Consider the following 23,992-nt stretch of genomic DNA (forward strand, 5'->3'; position numbering starts at 1 on the left):
AAATTGTTTTACGCGAGCATAACCCCAAAACGAAGGATTTATTAGACAGCCCTACTCTGTTGCTCATTGAGTCGAGTTGAAAATTAAATGCTGCACTCATGAAATGGCATGCTTTAAGCACTACTGAAAAGTGCTATTTACATGTGCAAAATTAATGCCATATGCTGCATTTGCTATAGGCCTATTGTTTACCTTTTTGTTGGTGACACTTTGATGTCTTGATAATATGCAGCTGTTTAAAGGGCAAATCCATTGATGAAACAATAACATTATTTATTTAATTCCAAGTCATCATCTCATATCTAGAGAGCTGCTGCCTACGCTGTCTGACAAAATCACTATTTTAGTAGTTCTTCAAAGTAAATAAGGCATAGTTTAAGGTCTGCTTAGTATCAACTATCAATAACTTCGATCATGTATTTTCAGGCTCGCAAAGCAACTTTTTTCTGTCCCTCTAGATATTGTGTTCTCTTTTCTCTCAGTCTTTGTGTCTGTTCCGGACAAGTAAGCGAGCACGCAATGGATTATGGTCATTGTAGTTAATTACCTTGTTTTCTGCTCTAAACAATGTAGAATAGTGGCCTGTTGGAAACTACAACTTCCTACTACATCTTACACTGTTAAGGCTTGATCGGATTTATCTCTACAGAAACTGCTATCGAGCTCACAGAAAAACAACTGAACGAAATGGAATTCAAACAATTGAACAGATGTAGGTCAATGAGTTGTAAAAAATAAATAATACCTGGAATGTCGGTTAATCGCTCAGCACTAATAGCCACATTCAGCAGTCCCTCAACCTGTAAGGCTTTTCATTGACTTGTCCTCTGGTCCCTCATTTCCAGCTTCTTTCAGGTTTCTGTTGTTTTTATTTGTTCCTGATTTCTTTGTATGTCCTCTCCATTACTCAGAGATAATGGAAGAGGCACTTTGGCCAGTTTGTCCCACAGATTCCTACCAAGCACTTTGCCTTTAGCCTTTATTTATGATTTAGTGCCACATTTTAAATGGTTCAAATTGGAAACTGCAGAGAAATGACTTCTCTTCTCTCACACACACACACACACACACACACACACACACACACATGCCGCCACCGCCACCATATATTTTCCCTGTGAGCATCAGCTCTTATCAAACAGAGGATAAAAAACCTCCCGCTTGTGCATTTTACCTCTGATTAAATTAAGCCTGGCTTGGTAGGCTCACCTCAGTATCTGTCATGCCTCACTAAAATGGAAATCCGCATCTCGGAAAAGAAGGGAGATTAATGAATGCCCTTTGTAATAAACGAAATGGGAATCACAAATATGCGCAGTCATGAAATTTAATTGTGCTGCTTTCTGGTGACTGGTTTGTCTGGGCGTTGTGGTGTAGGGAGTGACGGAGAGGAAGACGAGGAGTAGGGAAGAAAAAGAGAGGGAGAACAGGACCGGAGAAGAACGAGGGAGAGGAGAGGAGAGGAGGCCGTGTGTGTGTGTGTGGGTGAGATGTGTTTGAATGTAATGCACTGTCTGAAGGAACTAATGAAACCACTGTTTATGGCCCAACCAATTCTATTGTGTCCTCTCCTGAGTGGCCACAGAGGCTTTAAATCACACCGGTGCGCACATTCATACACACTCACACACATACACATACATTCATAAACTCCCACGCTCATACACACACACACAGACGTTCATACACACATTTCATGCTTATACACTGACACACACATACACTCTTCTTTTCTCACTCTTTCTTCCTCACTCACTCACACACACAGACACACCACCCTTCATTTGCTTAATCAATTCCTTTTGTGCCATTAGAATTTCATTTGTCCCTTTCAAAAGGACACAAATATCATCTTTGTGAAAGAGTGTTTGATGACTGTATGAATACACACAGGGCTTCACACCAGAGTCTGTCTTTGTACACTCTCTTTTTGGACATTAGTTTTGGTCATATGAGGTGTTTTAATCGTTAGTTATTTGTATGCTTTAATGTTGTTCACACCGTGGGTGTTTTCATGTGGTTCTAGGAGCATCAATACCTTGCAGGGATGCTGTAAACCCCTCAGAACCACCCAGCAGCACTTATCAAAGAAACCCAGTACCATAACACTACTTCCTCCACCACACACACACAGTGCACCACAGACAACCACACTGGTAAATACTATCAAAGCAAAAAGGAAAGTAAAGTCCTACTAATTAGCTGCTAATTCTTGTGAGGACTGCGGCAGCTTGATAAAGGGACGATGCTGAAGCTCATTAAAGAAGGAGATGTGGTGTTGGACATTTACATTTTATTTTACAGCATTGTTTTTTATCCCGCTTTATGAAGTTTTCTGCATGTGGTGTGTGGGCGGGGGGAGGGATGGAGGAGGGGGTTGTCTTTTGGAGCGATTGTGTTCTCCCTTTCAGCCAGTGGGGGTCTCAGCCTCGAGCACATTAGCAGCTCCATGGGCCTTTGTTGCCACCTAGGGTTCACTACTCTCCTCCCCCTCATCCTTGCTCTCCTCCTCTTGTTTTGGGGGAGTAGTCTCCATCTCTCTCCACCTCTCTCCTTCCTTCCAGACTCACATGTTGAGAGCAGCAGCAGCGTGTGAGAAAGCAGGAGAGCGGTAGACGACAGGCTCTGCATGCCCTTTAAGAACACCCAACTCAATTAGAATAAAACATGTGGCATGTCATTATCATACATGTATGTGCTGCTGGTGCCAGAGGGCTGGTGACCCATGGAGAGTATGTGTGGGCGGAACAGTCTCTCTCCCTCTACCTTTCTGTCTCTTTCTTCCCCTCCATCCCCTTCTCCCCCTACCTCTCTCCCAAAGGGGAGTGATGGAGATATGCCAGAGCCTGTCAGTTGCTCTCTCTCTCCCTCTTATCCCCTCTTCCTCCACCACTCTCTCCCTTTCTCCAGGCCCTTTGAGGGAATACCTCTTTCTTGTGGCTCTCTCCACTCTACTCCTCTCCACTCCACTCCACTCCTCTCCTCTCCACTCCACTCCTCTCCACTCCACTCCACTTCACTGTCTGTCAGGGGGCCCTGACGCAAGGCCGGTCCCACTATCTCGTTCTTCTGTTTCTGTGAGGGAACAGGCTCAGGGGTTCTGGTGCCAGATCTATTTGTGCTGTCTTGCTAACTCCTATGGTTGTGGTCATAATGGAAAGGGTACACCACAGCTTGTAGTAGTTGTTAGTTACTTGGCATTGTTCATGTCCTCCACAGCAGTGCAGTAATGATCATATCAGCATGTTTCCATGTTTTTATTAATGTGATTATTTAAACATGTTATGTACAGTATTTCACACTAGTAAAAATACTGAAAATGCTCCCGTCTCTCTCTGAACACGTTTTACTTGTGTAGCGTTAGCTCCTTCAGAGTATATTGTGTAGTGCCGTCATTCACCTGGCCTCTCTCTTTATCTCCTTCAGTGTATATTGTGTAGTGCCGTCATACACCTGGCCTCTCTCTTTATCTCCTTCAGTGTATATTGTGTAGTGCCGTCATACACCTGGCCTCTCTCTTTATCCCTATACTTTCTATACTGGACAAATTAAGTCTTTAAGTGTTTGCTGGAGCTGCTAACAGAACATGACCAGGTCAGCATAGGTACATTAAAATCAGCCAGTCAGTCTATTTACAGTACTTAAGGAGCTCCTCTTAGCCCCAACCCTGGCTGTTTATGAGACTGTTAGCATGCGCTAGCTATTGGCCAGCCTGGCCTCTCCTCGCCTCCTGTCTCCCCATTGCCTGGGGATGAGATAGTGAATGGTGCCACAGGTAATTGGAAAATTGGCAGGCTTGTCCGAGAGATTTGGTGGATGGCACGGCCCGATACGTACGTCGGCCGAGGTTCACGACATGTTGTCCCCGGCAACGATAGATTTATATCGGCCCGCGGGTGGGGCCCGGCCGAAGGAGGGAGGTGGAGAAGTATCCTGAGTTCAGGAAAGAGTAAGGCATTTTTTACCGGTGGGAGGCTGCATATCAAAAGTGCGTCCATAGAGGAGACACAGACAAGGTGTGTGTGAGTTACAGGGTGATATATGAACCAGAACTAAACTCTGGCCCTGGCTGATTTACGACTCCACTGCTAATGTCTTGCAGTTATCAAGCCTGGGAGATCCACTCTGCTTCGTAGTTAGGCTGCGTTCCACCCTATTCCCTATACAGTGCACTACTTTTGACCAGGGCTAATAGGGACTGCAATCTGATGTTTAAATACTCAATTGGCCCAATTAGCTGCTGTTGAAGTGCACTTGGGAGTTTGGGGAGATTTTCTCCTGTGTTATAATAACTACCATAGGAGTAGGGCTGGCACAATTACTTTATAACCATGTAACTGATGGTCAGAGATAAACACCGTCATGGAAATAAAATAACTGCCATAACTGAAAATAACTGCCATAAATGAACAGCTGACGGAAGACTGGACGGCTGGGCATTTGTGAGGTTGAGTCCAACTTTGTTTCTCCTTGCTGAAACAAGCCAGGGGTTTTAGCAAACGAGTCTTCATTTGCTTAGGTAATGCCCCCCTCCCTGCAGCAGCAGCACATGCAGTCAGGAACTGAGGAGAGAAGAAAATGTGCATCTTTAAAGATGTGTGTATGTATATATACATTGGGGAGAACAAGTATTTGATACACTGCCGATTTTGCAAGTTTTCCCACTTACAAAGCATGTAGAGGTCTGTGTCATTTCTATCATAGGTACACTTCAACTGTGAGAGATGGAATCTAAAACAAAAATCCAGAAAATCACATTGTATGATTTTTAAGTAATTAATTTGCATTTTATTGCATGACATAAGTATTTTGATCACCTACCAACCAGTAAGAATTCCGGCTCTCACAGAACTGTTAGTTTTTCTTTAATTAAGAAGCCCTCCTGTTCTCCACTCATTACCTGTATTAACTGCACCTGTTTGAACTAGTTACCTGTATAAAAGACACCTGTCCACACACTCAATCAAACAGACTCCAACCTCTCCACAATGGCCAAGACCAGAGAGCTGTGTAAGGACATCAGGGGTAAAATTGTAGACCTGCACAAGGCTGGGATGGGCTACAGGACAATAGGCAAGCTGCTTGGTGAGAAGGCAACAACTGTTGGCGCAATTATTAGAAAATGGAAGAAGTTCAAGATGACGATCAATCACCCTCGGTCTGGGGCTCCATGCAAGATCTCACCTTGTGGAGCATCAATGATCATGAGGAAGGTGAGGGATCAGCCCAGAACTACACAGCAGGACCTGGTCAATGACCTGAAGAGAGCTGGTACCACAGTCTCAAAGACAACCATTAGTAACACACTACGCCGTCATGGATTAAAATCCTGCAGCGCACGCAAGGTCCCCCTGATCAAGTCAGCGCATGTCCAGGCCCGTCTGGATTTTGCCAATGACCATCTGGATGATCCAGAGGAGGAATGGGAGAAGGTCATGTGGTCTGATGAGACAAAAATAGAGCTTTTTGGTCTAAACTTCACTCGCAGTGTTTGGAGGAAGAAGAAGGATGAGTACAACCCCAAGAACACCATCCCAACTGTGAAGCATGGAAGTGGAAACATCATTCTTTGGGGATGCTTTTCTGCAAAGGGGACAGGACGACTGCACCGTATTGAGGGGAGGATGGATGAGGCCATGTATCGCGAGATCTTGGCCAACAACCTCCTTCCCTTAGTAAGAGCATTGAAGATGGGTCATGGCTGGGTCTTCCAGCATGACAACAACCCGAAACACACAGCCAGGGCAACTAAGGAGTGGCTCCGTAAGTAGCATCTCAAGGTCCTGGAGTGGCCTAGCCAGTCTCCAGACCTGAACCCAATAGAAAGTCTTTGGAGGGAGCTGAAAGTCCGTATTGCCCAGCGACAGCCCCGAAACCTGAAGGATCTGGAGAAGGTCTGTATGGAGGAGTGGGCCAAAATCCCTGCTGCAGTGTGTGCAAACCTGGTCAAGAACTACAGGAAATGTATGATCTCTGTAATTGCAAACAAAGGTTTCTGTACCAAATATTAAGTTGTGCTTTTCTGATGTATCAAATACTTATGTCATGCAATAAAATGCTAATTAATTACTTAAAAATCATACAATGTGATTTTCTGGATTTTTGTTTTAGATTCCGTCTCTCACAGTTGAAGTGTACCTATGATAAAAATTACAGACCTCTACATGCTTTGTAAATAGGAAACACTGCCGATTTTGCAGGTTATCAAATACTTGTTCTCCCCACTGTGTGTGTGTGTGTGTGTGTGTGTGTGTGTGTGTGTGTGTATGTTTGTAAGTATGTATGATATATATATATATATATATATATATATATATATATATATATATATATATATATATATATATATATATATATATACACATACATGCATACATACATACATACATACATACAGTGGAGCAAAAAAGTATTTAGTCAGCCACCAATTGTGCAAGTTCTCCCACTTAAAAAGATGAGCGAGGCCTGTAATTTTCATCATAGGTACACAAAGAAATCCAGAAAATCACATTGTAGGATTTTTAATGAATTTATTTGCAAATTATGGTGGAAAATAAGTATTTGGTCACCTACAAACAAGAAAGATTTCTGGCTCTCACAGACCTGTAACTTCTTCTTTAAGAGGCTCCTCTGTCCTCCACTCGTTTACCTGTATTAATGGCACCTGTTTGAACTTGTTATCAGTATAAAAGACACCTGTCCACAACCTCCAACAGTCACACTCCAAACTCCACTATGGCCAAGACCAAAGAGCTGTCAAAGGACACCAGAACCCCACAGGGGGGACCTAGTGAAGGACCTGCAGAGAGCTGGGACCAAAGTAACAAAGCCTACCATCAGTAACACACTACGCCGCCAGGGACTCAAATCCTGCAGTGCCAGACGTGTCCCCCTGCTTAAGCCAGTACATGTCCAGGCCTGTCTGAAGTTTGCTAGAGAGCATTTGGATGATCCAGAAGAAGATTGGGAGAATGTCATATGGTCAGATGAAACCAAAATATAACTTTTTGGTAAAACTGTTTGGAGGACAAAGAATGCTAAGTTGCATCCAAAGAACACCACACCTACTGTGAAGCATGGGGGTGGAAACATGCTTTGGGGCTGTTTTTCTGCAAAGGGACCAGGGCGACTGATCCGTGTAAAGGAAAGAATGAATGGGCCATGCATCGTGAGATTTTGAGTGAAAACCTCCTTCCATCAGCAAGGGCATTGAAGATGAAACGTGGCTGGGTCTTTCAGCATGACAATGATCCCAAACACACCGCCCGGGCAATGAAGGAGTGGCTTCGTAAGAAGCATTTCAAGGTCCTGGAGTGGCCTAGCCAGTCTCCAGATCTCAACCCCATAGAAAATATTTAGAGGGAGTTGAAAGTCCGTGTTGCCCAGCAATAGCCCCAAAACATCACTGCTCTAGAGGAGATCTGCATGGAGGAATGGGCCAAAATACCAGCAACAGTGTGTGAAAACCTTGTGAAGACTTACAGAAAACGTTTGACCTCTGTCATTGCCAACAAAGGGTATATAACAAAGTATTGAGATAAACTTTTGTTATTGACCAAATACTTATTTTCCACCATAATTTGCAAATTAATTAATTAAAAATCCTACAATGTGATTTTCTGGATTTTCATTTTTTTTATTTTGTCTGTCATAGTTGAAGTGTACCTATGATGAAAATTACAGGCCTCTCTCATCTTTTTAAGTGGGAGAACTTGCACAATTGGTGGCTACTAAATACTTTTTTGCCCCACTGTATGTGTATATATATATATATTTATTTTTTTTGCTATTCAAAAAGTTATTATGGTGACTGTGGTTAATTGGCTGATCAATAACTGTCATCCAAAATTCTATGGCCATCACAGCCATAATGGGTAGCCTACACTGGTGTTTGGGAGCACTGAGGAATGTACCAATACCTTTCTACTATGTCGTTAGATATAGAGTATACTATAAGGATACTGTGAGGGGAAACAGAACCACATCTACACACCATACACACTGTTAGAAGAATCAGCGGACCTTCACATCCACACCAAGAATCTACACTAGGCCTACACCTCATGTAGGTCTGTCCAGCTGCACGTACACACACGCTCCTTAAAGCAGTCATTACATTTTCAAACTCGGTGTGTATATTAACCTCTAGAGAAGGAGATAATTGCATCTGTCAGAGTCATTTAGTCACTGTTGCGGCTGTCGCCACCGTCACTTTCACTTTGCCTTCCCTTCTGAATCAGCTGGGTGTCAAGTCCTGCCCACCCTGACTACAGCTCTTTGTTCTAAGAGGAAATGGCTGCTGAACAATGCCTTTAACACCAGCACAACACTAGCCTACCAACACTAACTACTTATCCCTGTTGGTATTGAGACAGACCTGTCTAGAAATCTCATTTATGGTTGTGAGTTCGGATGTGATTTGTCCAACTGTGGTCTAAAGGCATTTATATTTTTTACCTTCCAGAGACCCATTTTGAGGACCCAGGTGAGGAAAATACTGTGCCTGAATATTCTGTGCTGACCCTATTATATGTTTTATGTTTCAGGAAGAAGAGGAGGAGCGTGAGGAGGATGAAGAGGACGATTCATTCAAAGAGGAAATGACAGAGCACAACATCCCAACAGAAATTCCCAACTGAAACAAAAACAACTGTGTGACCTTATCTTTGAGCACAGTGATATTCATGTTATTGGTCAGCGGTCAGTCATTGTCATCAATTCCACTTCAAAGATCTGTAGGTAACAGGACAGTCTGTAATGTCTCACTGACATTACTGCTCATCTCTAGCCTGGTCCCAGATCTGTTTGTGCTGGTTTGCAGCTAATGACAACACAAACAAGATGGCATCAACAGATCTGGGATCAGGCTAACACAACTTTTCTCCTCAGTAAGATATGGGACAGAGTACAGAGGTACTAACCACATTTGTTTTGTAGCCAGAGGAACAGTATATTTTAGAGTAGAGAATGTATTTGGTAAAGAATGTACCGTGGAATCTTTTAGAGGGAATTCAAGTCATAGTATATATTTTCAAAAAGGACAGATCTGAAGCCTCACGCTCGCTATGGTAACTGGAGATGATGTCGCTGACGTGCAGGTTTTATCATAGAAATATACAATCTAGATTGTGTCTATGGTTTGTATATAAGATCTTCATGAAACAGCTCCTCAATGTATTCTGACTAAGAAGGTTTTTATTCGGGGGAGTCCAGTGTTAGATTTCTGTTTTCAGGTGCATCTGTCCGTGGCAGTATTTTGCAGCAGAGATTAAATCAAATATAAAACCCAGAGAAAGTATCTGGATGGACCAGACCAGTCAGACTGTTAGAGGATATGAACCTGCTTATGAACCTGACCAACCAAACATTTTCCTTCAGATCTATTTTCATACACTAATCATTATACAGTATGGTGTTCACACTATCCTCAGTAACCTGCTCCCTAATCTGGGATCATACTATCTCCTCAATGCCCTGTTTACATACACTGTATGTGAAGTGTTCAGTGGGGTCGAGTTTTTCTTGTACTATCTCTCATCACCTTTGAATTGAAACTCTATTTTCTGTACGGCATGGGAACACCACGGTCTTGTATCACCAGTTTTAAAAAGTTTTTGTTGGTGCTATCTGGTCTTCTCTCTATGGATTGTCATGACCTCTTTTTTTTATGAGTTTAGTTTTTATGTGTGTATGCATTTATGTTCACACTGTCTGACATGTCAGTAACCTCATACACATGGTGTGGCCTGTTGGTGGCACAAATCCATTTCAAGTCAGCTATCCTCTTTGTTTGTGGCTGCACTACAAGTCAAAGGAAACAAACTCTGGCTTATAACCCAGGCTGTCCAGGAACTACAACACAAGTCACCACGTTGACTTACCTGTTTAAGTGCTGCCAATGTATCATTTGTATGTTTTGATTTGACATTAAAGCAACAAGGGAAAAGGTCATGTATTTTTGGGGAATATGCATTTGCTAAGAGTATGTATTTAGATACTTTGTAAACGTTAAAGTGCCAATAAACTTCAATTCCACAACAATATTATGGTAATAACATTCATTTTGTCCCTATGACATTCGTTCTAGTTTTTTTTTTTTTTTAAGAATTGTTGTCAACATAAAAAAGAACCGTCCTTACACCAAGCGTTCGGACAACTGAAGTCATGAAAAGGGAAATTAAATGGCAACCATTAAACTTTGAATGCTTGATCATTGCACTACTTTGTCAAAAGTATTTAGGGAATAGGGTGCCATTTGGGATTCATTATAGATCCAAGCCTTCAGTAGTGGAGTGTTGAGGGGCCAGAGACAGCAAGGTGACTCCTTCTCTGTGTTCCTGGGTCATAATATGTTGCTCTATATGATTTATTCACACTAACCCCCATTTAAACTGCAGTCATGGGCCAGCACTAGTAGGGGTCTGTGCTCCACACACACTCATGCATATCTTCACAATCCTCCATACAGACACACTGCTCTCCCTATCTATCTCGCCTCTTTCTGTAACATTCATATACAAAAGGGTTGATAAATGAAACGATGTCTGATGGATCTTTATATCGCATTGCCTCACAATCGCCCCCCCCCCCTCCAACATCCACACCCCTGTCCCCACCCCCGCCCCTATGTCAAGGCGGGTAGCAGCATCTAGACATTAATGTATTAAGGGGCGTAATGCCAATTTGTTTCAAAGAGGAACTATTAATTTTCCCATTTCAAGGGAGGCAGGAGGGAACCCCTGTACAGCCTCTGAACCGTGAAAGACATTATCTGGAGAGCCTGTGTCTCTTTTTGGGGGGAGGAAAAGAGGGAGAGCGAGTGTGTGTGTCCCTCGTTCAGGAAAAGGAAAAGACACGTTAGAATTGATGCTCTTTGATGGGAGGGGGCGGCTGGTGGCTGGCGCCCGCAGAGGGTAGAGTCGGGCCTCCCGCCGCCGTTTTCCCAGCGTGCGGTCTGAGAGGGATGTCATTAGGCCTGTAATAACAGCGCTGGGCACGTTAATGGCAGAGTGGCCCGCTCCGTCGCCCTGTTGCCCGTCAATCTGTGTGTGTGTGTGTGTGTGTGTGTGTGTGTGTGCTCCGCCAATCTCCACCCCTATCTACAGTCGCAGCATATTAAACAGATCTTAATGGTCCCTATACAGATAGGCTCCATAGCAGATGGAGATGTGCTCAACAGCCAGCTGTCTAGAACAACAAAGAATAAAAGAGAAGAATGAAAAAAGCACTCGTGTTAATGTTTTGGGTGTGCGTGTGGCTATACATCTACGGGCACAAACGGGTGATGCACAGAGTAAGAGGGCGCTGCTTAGACCACTGCGTCACCGCAGTTCACAGAGCTTCTATCAAGCCGTGAGAAAACTTGATGATAGTTGATGGAAACAGTGCGTTGTTTTTTTTAATGGGGTGGATCAGCTTAATATCACGGAAAGATTGTTGCTTCCATCAATGGAATTGTTTGCATCATTTCCAATCCGCCATATATTTTTGGGGTAAATATGTATATTCATATACATACACGTAAGCATACATATACACATATATACCTATATAGATATACATACTTTTTTAAGAATATACCTTTATTATTCCCCGCAAACCCTACCATCCTTCCCCCAATTGGAGTAAACTAATAAACACTTAGGCTTCTACCTTCAGTTTATACATCTTATACACATTTTACAGACACTATCTATTTTACAATAGTTATATTTGTTTGCTTTTAGTCCTTCCTCTATTTCTGATGTCCATCCAGTTTGATTTGTCTTTGTAACTGTGCTATTTCACAATATTTCTGAACCTATATACATTTTTCAGACCCCATATTTTTTACATTGGTTATCTTATTATTAGTCCCACCCTTCAGCTCCATTCAACTCCCATCTATTTCCCAACATCATCCATTTTGGATTTCTATTTGTCATATATTTTTCAACTGTGCTGTGATATTTCACAAAGTACTGAACCTTTCTATTCTCATAGCTTCTACATATTATAAAGTAAATAAAAAATAAAACATTTTGCTCAAATAATTATTATGTTATTGATCGATTGACTATGGCTTTTCAAATCACCCAGTATTGCTGTCTGCAGCGTTAGTTCTAGGCAAATGTTGCAATTCTTCAGCCATTCTTGGACCTGTGACCAAAAACGAGCTACATATGGACAATACCAAAATAAATGATCTAATGACTCTGCCTCCTCACAGCAAAATCTGTAGAGCTGGGAAGATTGTATCCCCCATATATATATAACATTCTATTGTTTGTAAGAATTTTGTATAGTAATTTAAATGGAAAAATTGGAAGTTTTGAATCCGGCGTTGTTTTGCGTATCAATTCATAAACCCTGTGCCATACAATGGGTACATCGAAAGGGAAAAGGGCCATTCTTGAACATAGGATGAAACATTCCTACCAATTTACTAGAGAACCCGTTTGGATTTAAGTATAACTTTGTTTGACTGATGCCTTTAGAGAGGTCTAATGCTTTAATATTTAATCATTTCTGCCCTCCGAATTCATATTCGTTATATAAATAGACCCTTTTAATTTTGTCTGGCTTGCCATTCCAAGTCAAATTGAATATTTTTTGTTAATATAATTTAAAAAACAGGTCTCTAGGGGTAGGCAAAAGCATAAGCAAATAGGTCAACTGTGATATACAGTGCCTTGCGAAAGTATTCGGCCCCCTTGAACTTTGCGACCTTTTGCCACATTTCAGGCTTCAAACATAAAGATATAAAACTGTATTTTTTTGTGAAGAATCAACAACAAGTGGGACACAATCATGAAGTGGAACGACATTTATTGGATATTTCAAACTTTTTTAACAAATCAAAAGCTGAAAAATTGGGCGTGCAAAATTATTCAGCCCCTTTACTTTCAGTGCAGCAAACTCTCTCCAGAAGTTCAGTGAGGATCTCTGAATGATCCAATGTTGACCTAAATGACTAATGATGATAAATACAATCCACCTGTGTGTAATCAAGTCTCCGTATAAATGCACCTGCACTGTGATAGTCTCAGAGGTCCGTCAAAAGCGCAGAGAGCATCATGAAGAACAAGGAACACACCAGGCAGGTCTGAGATACTGTTGTGAAGAAGTTTAAAGCCGGATTTGGATAAAAAAAATATTTGCCAAGCTTTAAACATCCCAAGGAGCACTGTGCAAGCGATAATATTGAAATGGAAGGAGTATCAGACCACTGCAAATCTACCAAGACCTGGCCGTCCCTCTAAACTTTCAGCTCATACAAGGAGAAGACTGATCAGAGATGCAGCCAAGAGGCCCATGATCACTCTGGATGAACTGCAGAGATCTACAGCTGAGGTGGGAGACTCTGTCCATAGGACAACAATCAGTCGTATATTGCACAAATCTGGCCTTTATGGAAGAGTGGCAAGAAGAAAGCCATTTCTTAAAGATATCCATAAAAAGTGTTGTTTAAAGTTTGCCACAAGCCACCTGGGAGACACACCAAACATGTGGAAGAAGGTGCTCTGGTCAGATGAAACCAAAATTGAACTTTTTGGCAACAATGCAAAACGGTATGTTTGGCGTAAAAGCAACACAGCTGAACACACCATCCCCACTGTCAAACATGGTGGTGGTAGCATCATGGTTTGGGCCTGCTTTTCTTCAGCAGGGACAGGGAAGATGGTTAAAATTGATGGGAAGATGGATGGAGCCAAATACAGGACCATTCTGGATGAAAACCTGATGGAGTCTGCAAAAGACCTGAGACTGGGACAGAGATTTGTCTTCCAACAAGACAATGATTGAAAACATAAAGCAAAATCTACAATGGAATGGTTCAAAAATAAACATATCCAGGTGTTAGAATGGCCAAGTCAAAGTCCAGACCTGAATCCAATCGAGAATCTGTGGAAAGAACTGAAAACTGCTGTTCACAAATGCTCTCCATCCAACCTCACTGAGCTCGAGCTGTTTTGCAAGGAGGAATGGGAAAAAATTTCAGTCTCTCGATGTGCAAAACTGATAGAGACATACCCCAAGCGACTTACAGCTGTAATCGCAGCAAAAGGTGGCGCTACAAAGTATTAACTTAAGGGGGCTGAATAATTTTGCACGCCCAATTTTTCAGTTTTTGATTTGTTAAAAAAGTTTGAAATATCCAATAAATGTTGTTCCACTTCATGATTGTGTCCCACTTGTTGTTGATTCTTCACAAAAAAATGCTGTTTTATATCTTTATGTTTGAAGCCTGAAATGTGGCAAAAGGTCGCAAAGTTCAAGGGGGCCGAATACTTTCGCAAGGCACTGTAACTAAAGAGTTAATCAGGGTGATTTTTCCACATGGTAGCAAGATCTTGTCTATTTTTGCTACATTTCTATAAAAATGTATTGTGAGATCATTTCTATCTTTTGGGATTTGTAAACCGAGTATGTCCACATCTCCGTCAGACCATTTAATTGGTAAACTACATGGTAATCTCAAATGTGCATTTATTTGTGATCCAATACGTAATATCTCTTCATAATTTGGTTTTAATCCAGAGAGGATAGCAAAATTATCTTGATCCTCTATGAGGCCGTGGAGAGATTCTAATTGTGGTTTTAAAAGAAAACATGAATTATCAGCGTACAATGACACCTTAGTTTTTAAGCCACGGATTTCTAATCCCTTAGTATTATTGTTTGATCTAATTTTAACAGCTAAAATTGGCAATAGCTAACATTTTAACAGCTAACATTGGCAATAACGATGGCAATAATAAATAGGTATGCTGATAGTGGACAACCTTGTTTTACTCCTCTAGATAGTTAAAAACTTTCTGAGATGTAGCCATTATTTACTATTTTACACCTAGGGTTACTATACATAACTTTAAACCATTTTATAAGAGATTCCCCAAAATTGAAATATTCTAGGCATTTATATATAAACTCCAGTCGTACTTTATCAAAGCCTTTTCAAAATCAGCTATGAAAACCAGGCCTGGTGTCCCCAATATTTCATAGTATTCTATTGTTTCCAGTACTTGTCTTATATTATCTCCAATGTATCGTCCATGTAAAAAACCTGTCTGATTAGGATGAATAATATCTGACAATACTTTATTAATTCTATGTGCCAAGCATTTAGCAAGGATTTTTGCATCACAACACTGAAGTGTAAGAGGTCTCCAATTTTTTTATGGACTAGATCTTTATATTACTTGGGTCCTGTTTCAATAATAATGACATCAGACCACCTTGTTGTGTGTCTGATAATCTACCATGTATATAGGAGTGGTTAAAACATGCTAATAATAACAACAAGTTTCAATTGTTGCAAGTTGCATTTCTATATTGAATATTGAAAATGAATTTGGTCCATTTTTCCCCATTTTCCATCCAGTTCGCTTTATTTTTGTAATAAATTATACTGGATCTTTCTTGTGCATTGTTTTTTATTATGTTGTTTTTAGCCTTCCCCAAACCATAGCCCTAACCTTAACCCCTCAGAATGAATACCTAAACATAAACCTTTGTTTTAACCCTGTAACCACGCAGAATTAACCCTTTAACCACATGGAATTATTGCGGCAAAAATATAATTTATAAGTGAAACTATGAGATCCTGTTGAGGCCATACACAGGTTCAAGGAGATGTGCTCAACAAAAACAGCTGTTTCATTACATATGTCCACTTTATGAATGGATGTTCGTTTTATGTCTTCTTAACTTGACCATGTTATAGATTTACAGGGCTGCTTAAAAGAAAACTCCAACCATTTGTTTCATTAGTCCACTGTTGACATAGTCCCAAAATGTGTTGCTTGTCAGCTATTCAGTTTAAGATATGTAATTTGAAAATACAGATATCATCCCTGCAGGGCTCACTACTAACTTTTTTCCTCACGGTCCCCTTATTGTCCCGGAGTGTAATTTCAACTGTCCCAAACTGAACTTGAACCATCCCAAAATTTAAATATATATATTTGTAAATGTTTTGATATGCCAACATGGGTCTAGGTCATTTGCAGTGCTTTTTTAAAGTAAATGGTGTATTTCTGAGACATAAGCTTAATTTGTTAAGAAAAAAAACTTGTAGCATCTTAATAGGCAGCCATTACATTATTATAATGTATTAATTGAACATGCTAACCACGTATAGAATATATCTAAGAGAGAACAATGTCATTATGAACTGGTCACTGAGTAAATTGAAGTTAGAGACATTACATTCCACCACCAGCTGTCCCATTAATAAAAAACATAACACAACAATATACAATAAAGAACGTGTGTGTTCCCCAGCTTTCACTTTCTGTGCTTCGCCCTCCATCTTCAGTCACTGAAAAATGGTCACCTTGACCTTTTTGAGCACCACCACTTGGTAACAACCACGGCCTAAAATTTTCAACAGCCACTGTGTCAGGGAGATTAAAAAATCTACCAGCCACTCAGATTTTTTTACCAGCCTAAATAAATAAAAATTGCTCAAATTACACCAACAAAACAGATGAGATGGATATACAGCCTAATGGTAGAAACTTAGAAAGATGGGATATCTGAAGATGCAACAATAGGATTGTGCATTACTGCCTTTGGACAGTAGAATAAGAAATGCGGGTTTCAATGGCATATCAGGAAATCTTCGCTTTTTTTCTATTGTTGGATTTTGGCTGTAGGCTATTAAAAGCAAGGCAGGATGTAACATTTCCAGGTTTCAAACACTGATATGGCTTGCTCGGCATGGCACGTAATTATTTAAGTTATGAAATTGTATAATATTAAAATATAATTCCAATGGTGGGCAAATCGGCCTATTAGTATGCACATTTTACTGTCACCCAGCCTGTCTGAGGGCCCGCCAGCCCAGAGCTGAGGTTTCGTGTGACGGGAGTTTCTGTGTCATTTGCATTGTCTGTAGGCTATGGCTAGCTACTATGGTATTCTAGAGAATATTGTTCTATCTCCCTGACCTGAACATATTGCACACTGTAAAATGTGCAAAGTATTTCTGCATCACTGCCTGGCTGGGGGCTGTACGTGCGCATGTGAAGAGCTGAGTGACAGATTCATTTTTAGAAGCGCTGCACACAGGCATTAATTTACTTAAAACTGAAGTGAGACTTTGTCCTTGTGTTCCTTGGCTATTTACATTGTTTTGTTCACAAGGTAAGTTGTTTTTCAATGTTTGAGTTTCAACTACTATGGAAGAGAAACAATGTGGATGCTAGTCAGACTCAATCTCACAGGCACAAACATGACAGTTGCATTACCACGGTAACCTCCCGCCCTTAATGAGGCAGGTGAACATTTTTGTCTCATCTGGGATATTTTGGTTAAATGACAAAAAATGTAATGAAATTAAACAATACACCACATTACTTCTTACTAGTAATACATTTATTGTTTTAGAAACATTACAAAGCATGCTCATCTGTTCTTTTGTGTTTTGTCCCTTTTTCAGGACCGTGTCTTTCAAAGATAATTCGTCAAAATCCAAATAACTTCACAGATCTTCATTGTTAAGGGTTTAAACACTGTAAAGGGTTTAAACACTGTTCCATTGATCATGCTTGAGATGTTTCTACAACTTGATTGGAGTCCAACTGTGGTAAATTCAATTGATTGAACATGATTTAAAAAGGCACACACCTGTCTACAGTCGTGGCCAAAAGTTTTGAGAATGACACAATTATTAATTTTCACAAAGTCTGCTGCCTCAGTTTGTATGATGGCAATTTGCATATACTCCAGAATGTTATGAAGAGTGATCAGATGAATTGCAATTAATTGCAAAGTCCCTATTTGCCATGCAAATGAACTGAATCCCCCAAAAACATTTCCACTGCATTTCAGCCCTGCCACAAAAGGACCAGCTGACATCATGTCAGTGATTCTCTCGTTAACACAGGTGTGAGTGTTGACGAGGACAAGGCTGGAGATCACTCTGTCATGCTGATTGAGTTCGAATAACAGACTGTAAGCTTCAAAAGGAGGGTGGTGCTTGGAATCATTGTTTTTCCTCTGTCAACCATGGCTGCCTGCAAGGAAACACATGCCGTCATCATTGCTTTGCACAAAAAGGGCTTCACAGGCAAGGGTATTGCTGCCAGTAAGATTGCAGCCAAATCAACCATTTATTGGATCATCAAGAACTTCAAGGAGAGCGGTTAAATTGTTGTGAAGAAGGCTTCAGGGCACCCAAGAAAGTCCAGCAAGCGCCAGGACCATCTCCTAAAGTTGATTCAGCTGTGGGATCGGGGCACCACCAGTACAGAGCTTGCTCAGGAATGGCAGCAGGCAGGTGTGAGTGCATCTGCACGCACAGTGAGGCAAAGACTTTTGGAGGATGGCCTGGTGTCAAGAAGGGCAGCAAAGAAGCCCCTTCTCTCCAGGAAAAACATCAGGAACAGACCAATATTCTGCAAAAGGTACAGGGATTGGGCTGCTGAGGACTGGGGTAGTCATTTTCTCTGATGAATCCCCTTTCCGATTGTTTGGGGCATCTGGAAAAAAAGCTTGTACGGAGAAGACGAAGTGAGCGCTACCATCAGTCCTGTGTCATGCCAACAGTAAAGCATCCTGTGACCATTCATGTGTGGGGTTGCTTCTCAGCCAAGGGAGTGGGCTCACTCACAATTTTGCCTAAGAACACAGCCATGAATAAAGAATGGTACCAACACATCCTCCGAGAGCAACTTCTCCCAAACATCCAGGAACAGTTTGGTGACGAACAATGCCTTTTCCAGCATGATGGAGCACCTTGCCATAAGGCAAAAGTGATAACTAAGTGGCTCGGGGAACAAAACATCGATATTTTGGGTCCATGGCCAGGAAACTCCCCAGACCTTAATCCCATTGAGAACTTGTGGTCAATCCTCAAGAGGCGGGTGGACAAACAAAAACCCACAAATTCTGACAAACTTCAAGCATTGATTATGCAAGAATGGGCTGCCATCAGTCAGGATGAGGCCCAGAAGTTAATTGACAGCATGCCAGGGCAGATTGCAGAGGTCTTGAAAAAGAAGGATCAACACTGCAAATATTGACTCTTGCATCAACTTCATGTAATTGTCAATAAAAGCCCTTGACACTTATGAAATGCTTGTAATTATACTTCAGTATTCCATAGTACATCTGACAAAAATATCTAAAGACACTAAAGCAGCAAACTTTGTGGAAATTAATATTTGTGTCATTCTCAAAACTTTTGGCCACGACTGTATGTAAGGTCCCACAGTTGAAAAAACACACCATGAGGTAGAAAGAATTGTCTGTAGAGCTCCGAGAAAGGGGAAGGGTACCAAACAATGTCTGCAGCATTGAAGGTCCCCAAAAACACAGTGGCCTCCATCATTCTTAAATGGAAGAAGTTTGGAACCACCAAGACTCTTCCTAGAGCTGACCGCCAAGCCAAACTGAGCAATCGGGGGAGAAGGGCCTTGGTCAGGAAAGTGACCATGAACCCGATGGTTACTTTGACAGAGCTCTAGAGTGTTCCTCTGTGGAGATGGGAGAACCTTCCAGAAGGACAACCATATCTGCAGCACTCCACCAATCAGGCCTTTATGTAGAGTGGCCAGACAGAAACTACTCCTCAGTAAAAGGCACATGACAGCCAGCTTGGAGTTTGTCAAAAGGCACCTAAAGACTCTCAGACCATGAGAAACTAGATTCTCTGGTCTGATGAAACCAAGATTGAACTCTTTTCCAGAATGCCAAGTGTAATATCTGGAGGAAACTTGGCACCATCCCTACAGTGAAGCATGGTGGTGGCAGCCGTATGCTGTGGGGATGATTTTCAGCGGCAGGGACTGGGAGGCTAGTCAGGATCGAGGGAAAAATTAATGGGTCAAAGTACAGAGAGATCCTTGATGAAAACCTGTTCCAGAGCAATGTGAATGTTTCTGAATGTCCTTCAGTGGCCCAGTCAGAGCCCAAACTTGAACCTGAATGAACATGTCTGGAGAGACCTGAAAATACCTGTGCAGCAACTCTCCCCATCCAACCTGACAGAGCTGGAGAGGATCTGCAGAAAATAATGGGATAAACTCCCCAAATACAGGTGTGCCAAGCTTGTAGCTTCATACCCGATGCCAAAAGTTCTGAATACAAAGTACTGAGTAAAGGGTCTGAATACTTATGTAAATGTGATATTACAGTTGTTTATTTTATATAAATTAGCAAAAATGTAATAAAAATATATGTATTTTTAAATACATTTTGGCTTTAAGGCTGTAATGTATCAAAATGTGGAAAAAGTCAAGGGGTCTGAATACTTTCCGCAGGCACTGTATATATATATATATATATATATATATATATATTATTATTATTATTATTTTTATTTCTTTAACAGGACAATCTGCCCCTATGAGCATGACGCCTCTACATACACACTCCACCGCAGCAGTATGACTAATATCCAGTCAGTTTGAGATATTACAGTAAAGATTTACTTAAGTGGCTCTGTGACATTTACAAGGAGATTTGAGTAGTTCCCTCTGCTCGCTCGCTCGCTCACTCGCTCACTTTCTTTCTTTCTTTCTTTCTTTCTTTTTCTTTCTTTCTTTCTCTATCTCTCTATCTTCCTCTCTCCCGTCTCTCTCTCCTCTTCTCTCTCTCCCTCTTTCTCTTTCCCTCTTTCTCTCAGTTTTAATTGCTAAGGATAATTCCTAAGATATCATCTCAGTATGGAAGAGGTGCTTGGGTAACCTTTTCCAGGCTTACCATGTTATGACAGAGTCCTACTCCGTCTTTATTGCTCTGCGTGTGTGTGTGTGTGTGTGTGTGTGTGTGTGTGTGTGTGTGTGTGTGTGTGTGTGTGTGTGTGTGTGTGTGTGTGTGTGTGTGTGTGTGTGTGTGTGTGTGTGTATGAAGACACTCATTATGAGAGGAACTCTTGAAAAGGTTCCTGACACCATCAAGTCTCCCCCTTCACACAGCCACGTTAATGACTCTCTGACACACACAAGCGCACACACAGGTCGGTGTAAATCAGAAATGAGAGGGACTGAGTGTACAGTACGCTGGGACATAAGTCAGACAAAAGCAGAACTGAACTTTCACTAAACGCACACATACACTCTCACACCTGCACACTCACACTCACAGACTAGTTCATTCTGATACCTGGTTGTTGTGCCAGCTCGAACAAGGAGCTGGTAGAGTAGAACATGGAGGAGGAAGAAGACAGGGTTACAACTGTCATATATTTAGAGTTACTTTCTGTCTGTTGTGTAATATCCAGTTCATGTTGACAAAAGACTAATAATAATATTAGTTAAACATTTCACCATTCAGTAAAATTCCAAAGAAAGGACGACAAATCAGACCTTTCTATCTCAGTGTTTTGAGTTGTGCTTGATACTAACACAGGCTTGGTTGTGCCGTACAATGTCCGCTCTGATTTTTACCTAAATATTTTTTTCTAATGGTAAAGGAGTGACACTTAACTATGCTAAATATCTGTATGGTACCAATAACATTTGATTTTATTTTATTTGACATCGGGAAAGCGGTTCTGTCAAATTTACGGCCACATGAAAAGATAAATACCTTGAGGTACAAGGCCGTCCAGATACAGGCTACTGATAGTCTTCCTATTACAGCTTTATGTGTAATTCACACAGACACGAACAGGCTACACAGCACCATCTACACACGTACCTGTCTGTGTGTGTGCGTGAGCGTGTCTGTGTGTGCATGTATGTGTGTGTGTCTCCCAGGGCTACATTCACTCGCTGCCTTGTCCAGTGATAGGCCCTACAGTATGTCCAGATCAAGCAGATATTAGGAGACATACAGTACCAGTCAAACGTTTGGACACACCAACTCATTCAAGGGTTTGTCTTTATTATTTACTATTTTCTACATTGTAGAATAATAGTGAAGACATCAAAACTATGAAATAACACATATGGAATCATGTAGTAATCAAAAAAGTGTTAAATAAATCAATGCTTTTCCAACAGTCTTGAAGGAGTTCCCACATATGCTGAGTACTTGTTGGCTGCTTTTCCTTCACTCTGCAGTCAAACTCATCCCAAACCATCTCAATTAGGCTGAGGTCGGGTGATTGTGGAGGCCAGGTTATCTGATGCAGCACTCCATCACTCTCCTTCTTGGTCAAATAGCCCCTACACAGCCTGGAGGTGTGTTGGGTCATTGTCCTGTTGATAAACAAATGGTAGTCCCACTAAGCGCCAACCAGATGGGATGGCTTATCGCTGCAGAATGCTGTTGTAATAACCATGCTGGTTGTGTGCCTTGAATTCAAAATAAATCACTGACAGTGTCAGTTTAACACTTTTTTGGTTACTACATGATGCCATATGTGTTATTTTATAGTTTTGATGTCTTCACTATTATTCAACAATGTAGAAAATAGTAAAATAAAGAAAAACCCTTGAATGAGTAGAGTGTTGGGCCAGTAACTGAAAGGTTGGTGGATCGAATCCCTGAGCTGACAAGGTAAAAATCTGTCGTTCTGCTCCTGAACAAGGCAGTTAACCCACTGTTCCTAGGCCGTCATTGTAAATAAGAATTTGTTCTTAACTGACTTGCCTAGTTAAATAAAAAGAAATGGTGATCTGTTGTAGCAGGTACTTTGTCACAACAAAAGCAACAGGAAAGTAATTGACCTAAGTTATAGATCTGTACTCTTGTTCATTCACAGCCAAGGTGCCTGTAGCTAAGTACAAATACAAATTGTGGATTGCTGACTTTCAAGGTAAGTATAAATAATATTCAAATGTATCTGAAATACTTCTGTATGAGTACAACAAGGCATCATTCCTTCACCACAGTTGGCCCAGAGTCAAAGAATCTGTTCTATATCTATTTATATGGTCGTCTATCTATACTGTACCGACCGCATGCACGTGCACACACACACACACACACACACACACACACACACACACACACACACACACACACACACACACACACACACACACACACACACACGGCCTCGAGGAAGCTGATTGATAAATGCAGGCAGGAGTGTGTCTGTGTGTGTGTGTTTTTGTCTTTCAGGAAACACTATCTCCTGCAGGGACATAGAGCAGCCACCTCCGAGATGACACTGTGCAGTGCGCCACACCACCAAACACCATCTTTCTCACTCCACCAAGGACAGCAGCATAACTTATGACCCCTCTCCACTTCCTCTTCTTTTCTCTTCTCTTTCTCTTCTCCTGCCCCAATGCTTTAGCTTCCCTCAGCAAGAAAGCAACAATAGATCCCAAAGAAACAAACAAGCCTTTATAGTGTACTGCACTAACAACAGTTTCATAATGTTATTTATATGTAAATACCGACTTGTTTGTGTACTGTTAAATTGTGCTGAGAAAAAAAGCTCCCGAGTTATTATGCTAGAGCTCAAAGCGAGTGAGTGCCAATGCCCTCCACAGCAGCAAAATATGATTTATATCAGCAGATTGATACTCCTTTCTCTGTCTTTGCTCTCCTTATCTTAGTCTACATTTGTCTCTCCATTTTCCCTCTGCTTGTCTCTCAATATTTCTTCTCTGTATCTTCTCAATAACAAACACATTTCAATTCCCTCAACTGCTTTCAACAGTTAAGTTTTGTATTTGTATTTATTATGTATTCCCATTAGCGGCTGCCAAGGCAGCAATTACTCTTCCTGGGGTCCAGCCAAATTAAGGCAGTTATATACAATTTAAAACATTACAATACCTTCATAACAGATTTCACAACACATTAAGCATGTGCCCTCAGGCCACTAATCTACTACCACATATCTACAACACATAATCCATGTGTGCGTGTGTGTATGCGTGTGTCTGTGCCTGTGTGTGTCTCCTCACAGTCCCCTCTGTTCCATAAGTTGTATTTTTATATTTTCTTTAATCAGATTTTACTGCTTGTGCCAAATACAATGCTTTTAGTTTTTGAAATATTTAGGACTAATTTATTTCTTTGCCACACATTCTGAAACTGACTGCAGCTCTTTGTTAAGTGTTGCAGTTTCACTTACTGTGGTAGCTGATGTGAGTCAACA

At 41.2% G+C, this 23,992-nt stretch overlaps 1 protein-coding gene across 2 annotated transcripts in view; it reads left to right on the plus strand.

Moving 5' to 3' along the window:
* Nucleotides 1-10,041, plus strand: part of LOC139392011 (PHD finger protein 14-like) — a 139,921-nt gene extending 129,880 nt beyond the window's left edge. For both annotated transcript variants that reach the window (XM_071139649.1, XM_071139647.1), the window contains exon 20: nucleotides 8,547-10,041. In XM_071139649.1, coding sequence (XP_070995750.1) covers nucleotides 8,547-8,639 — 93 coding nt within the window. In that variant the 3' untranslated portion in view covers nucleotides 8,640-10,041. The remainder of the gene's footprint in view (nucleotides 1-8,546) is intronic.
* The last annotated feature ends 13,951 nt before the right edge of the window (nucleotides 10,042-23,992 follow it).

Source organism: Oncorhynchus clarkii, chromosome 32, assembly GCF_045791955.1.
Source record: "Oncorhynchus clarkii lewisi isolate Uvic-CL-2024 chromosome 32, UVic_Ocla_1.0, whole genome shotgun sequence".
NCBI classification, from domain to species: domain Eukaryota; kingdom Metazoa; phylum Chordata; class Actinopteri; order Salmoniformes; family Salmonidae; genus Oncorhynchus; species Oncorhynchus clarkii.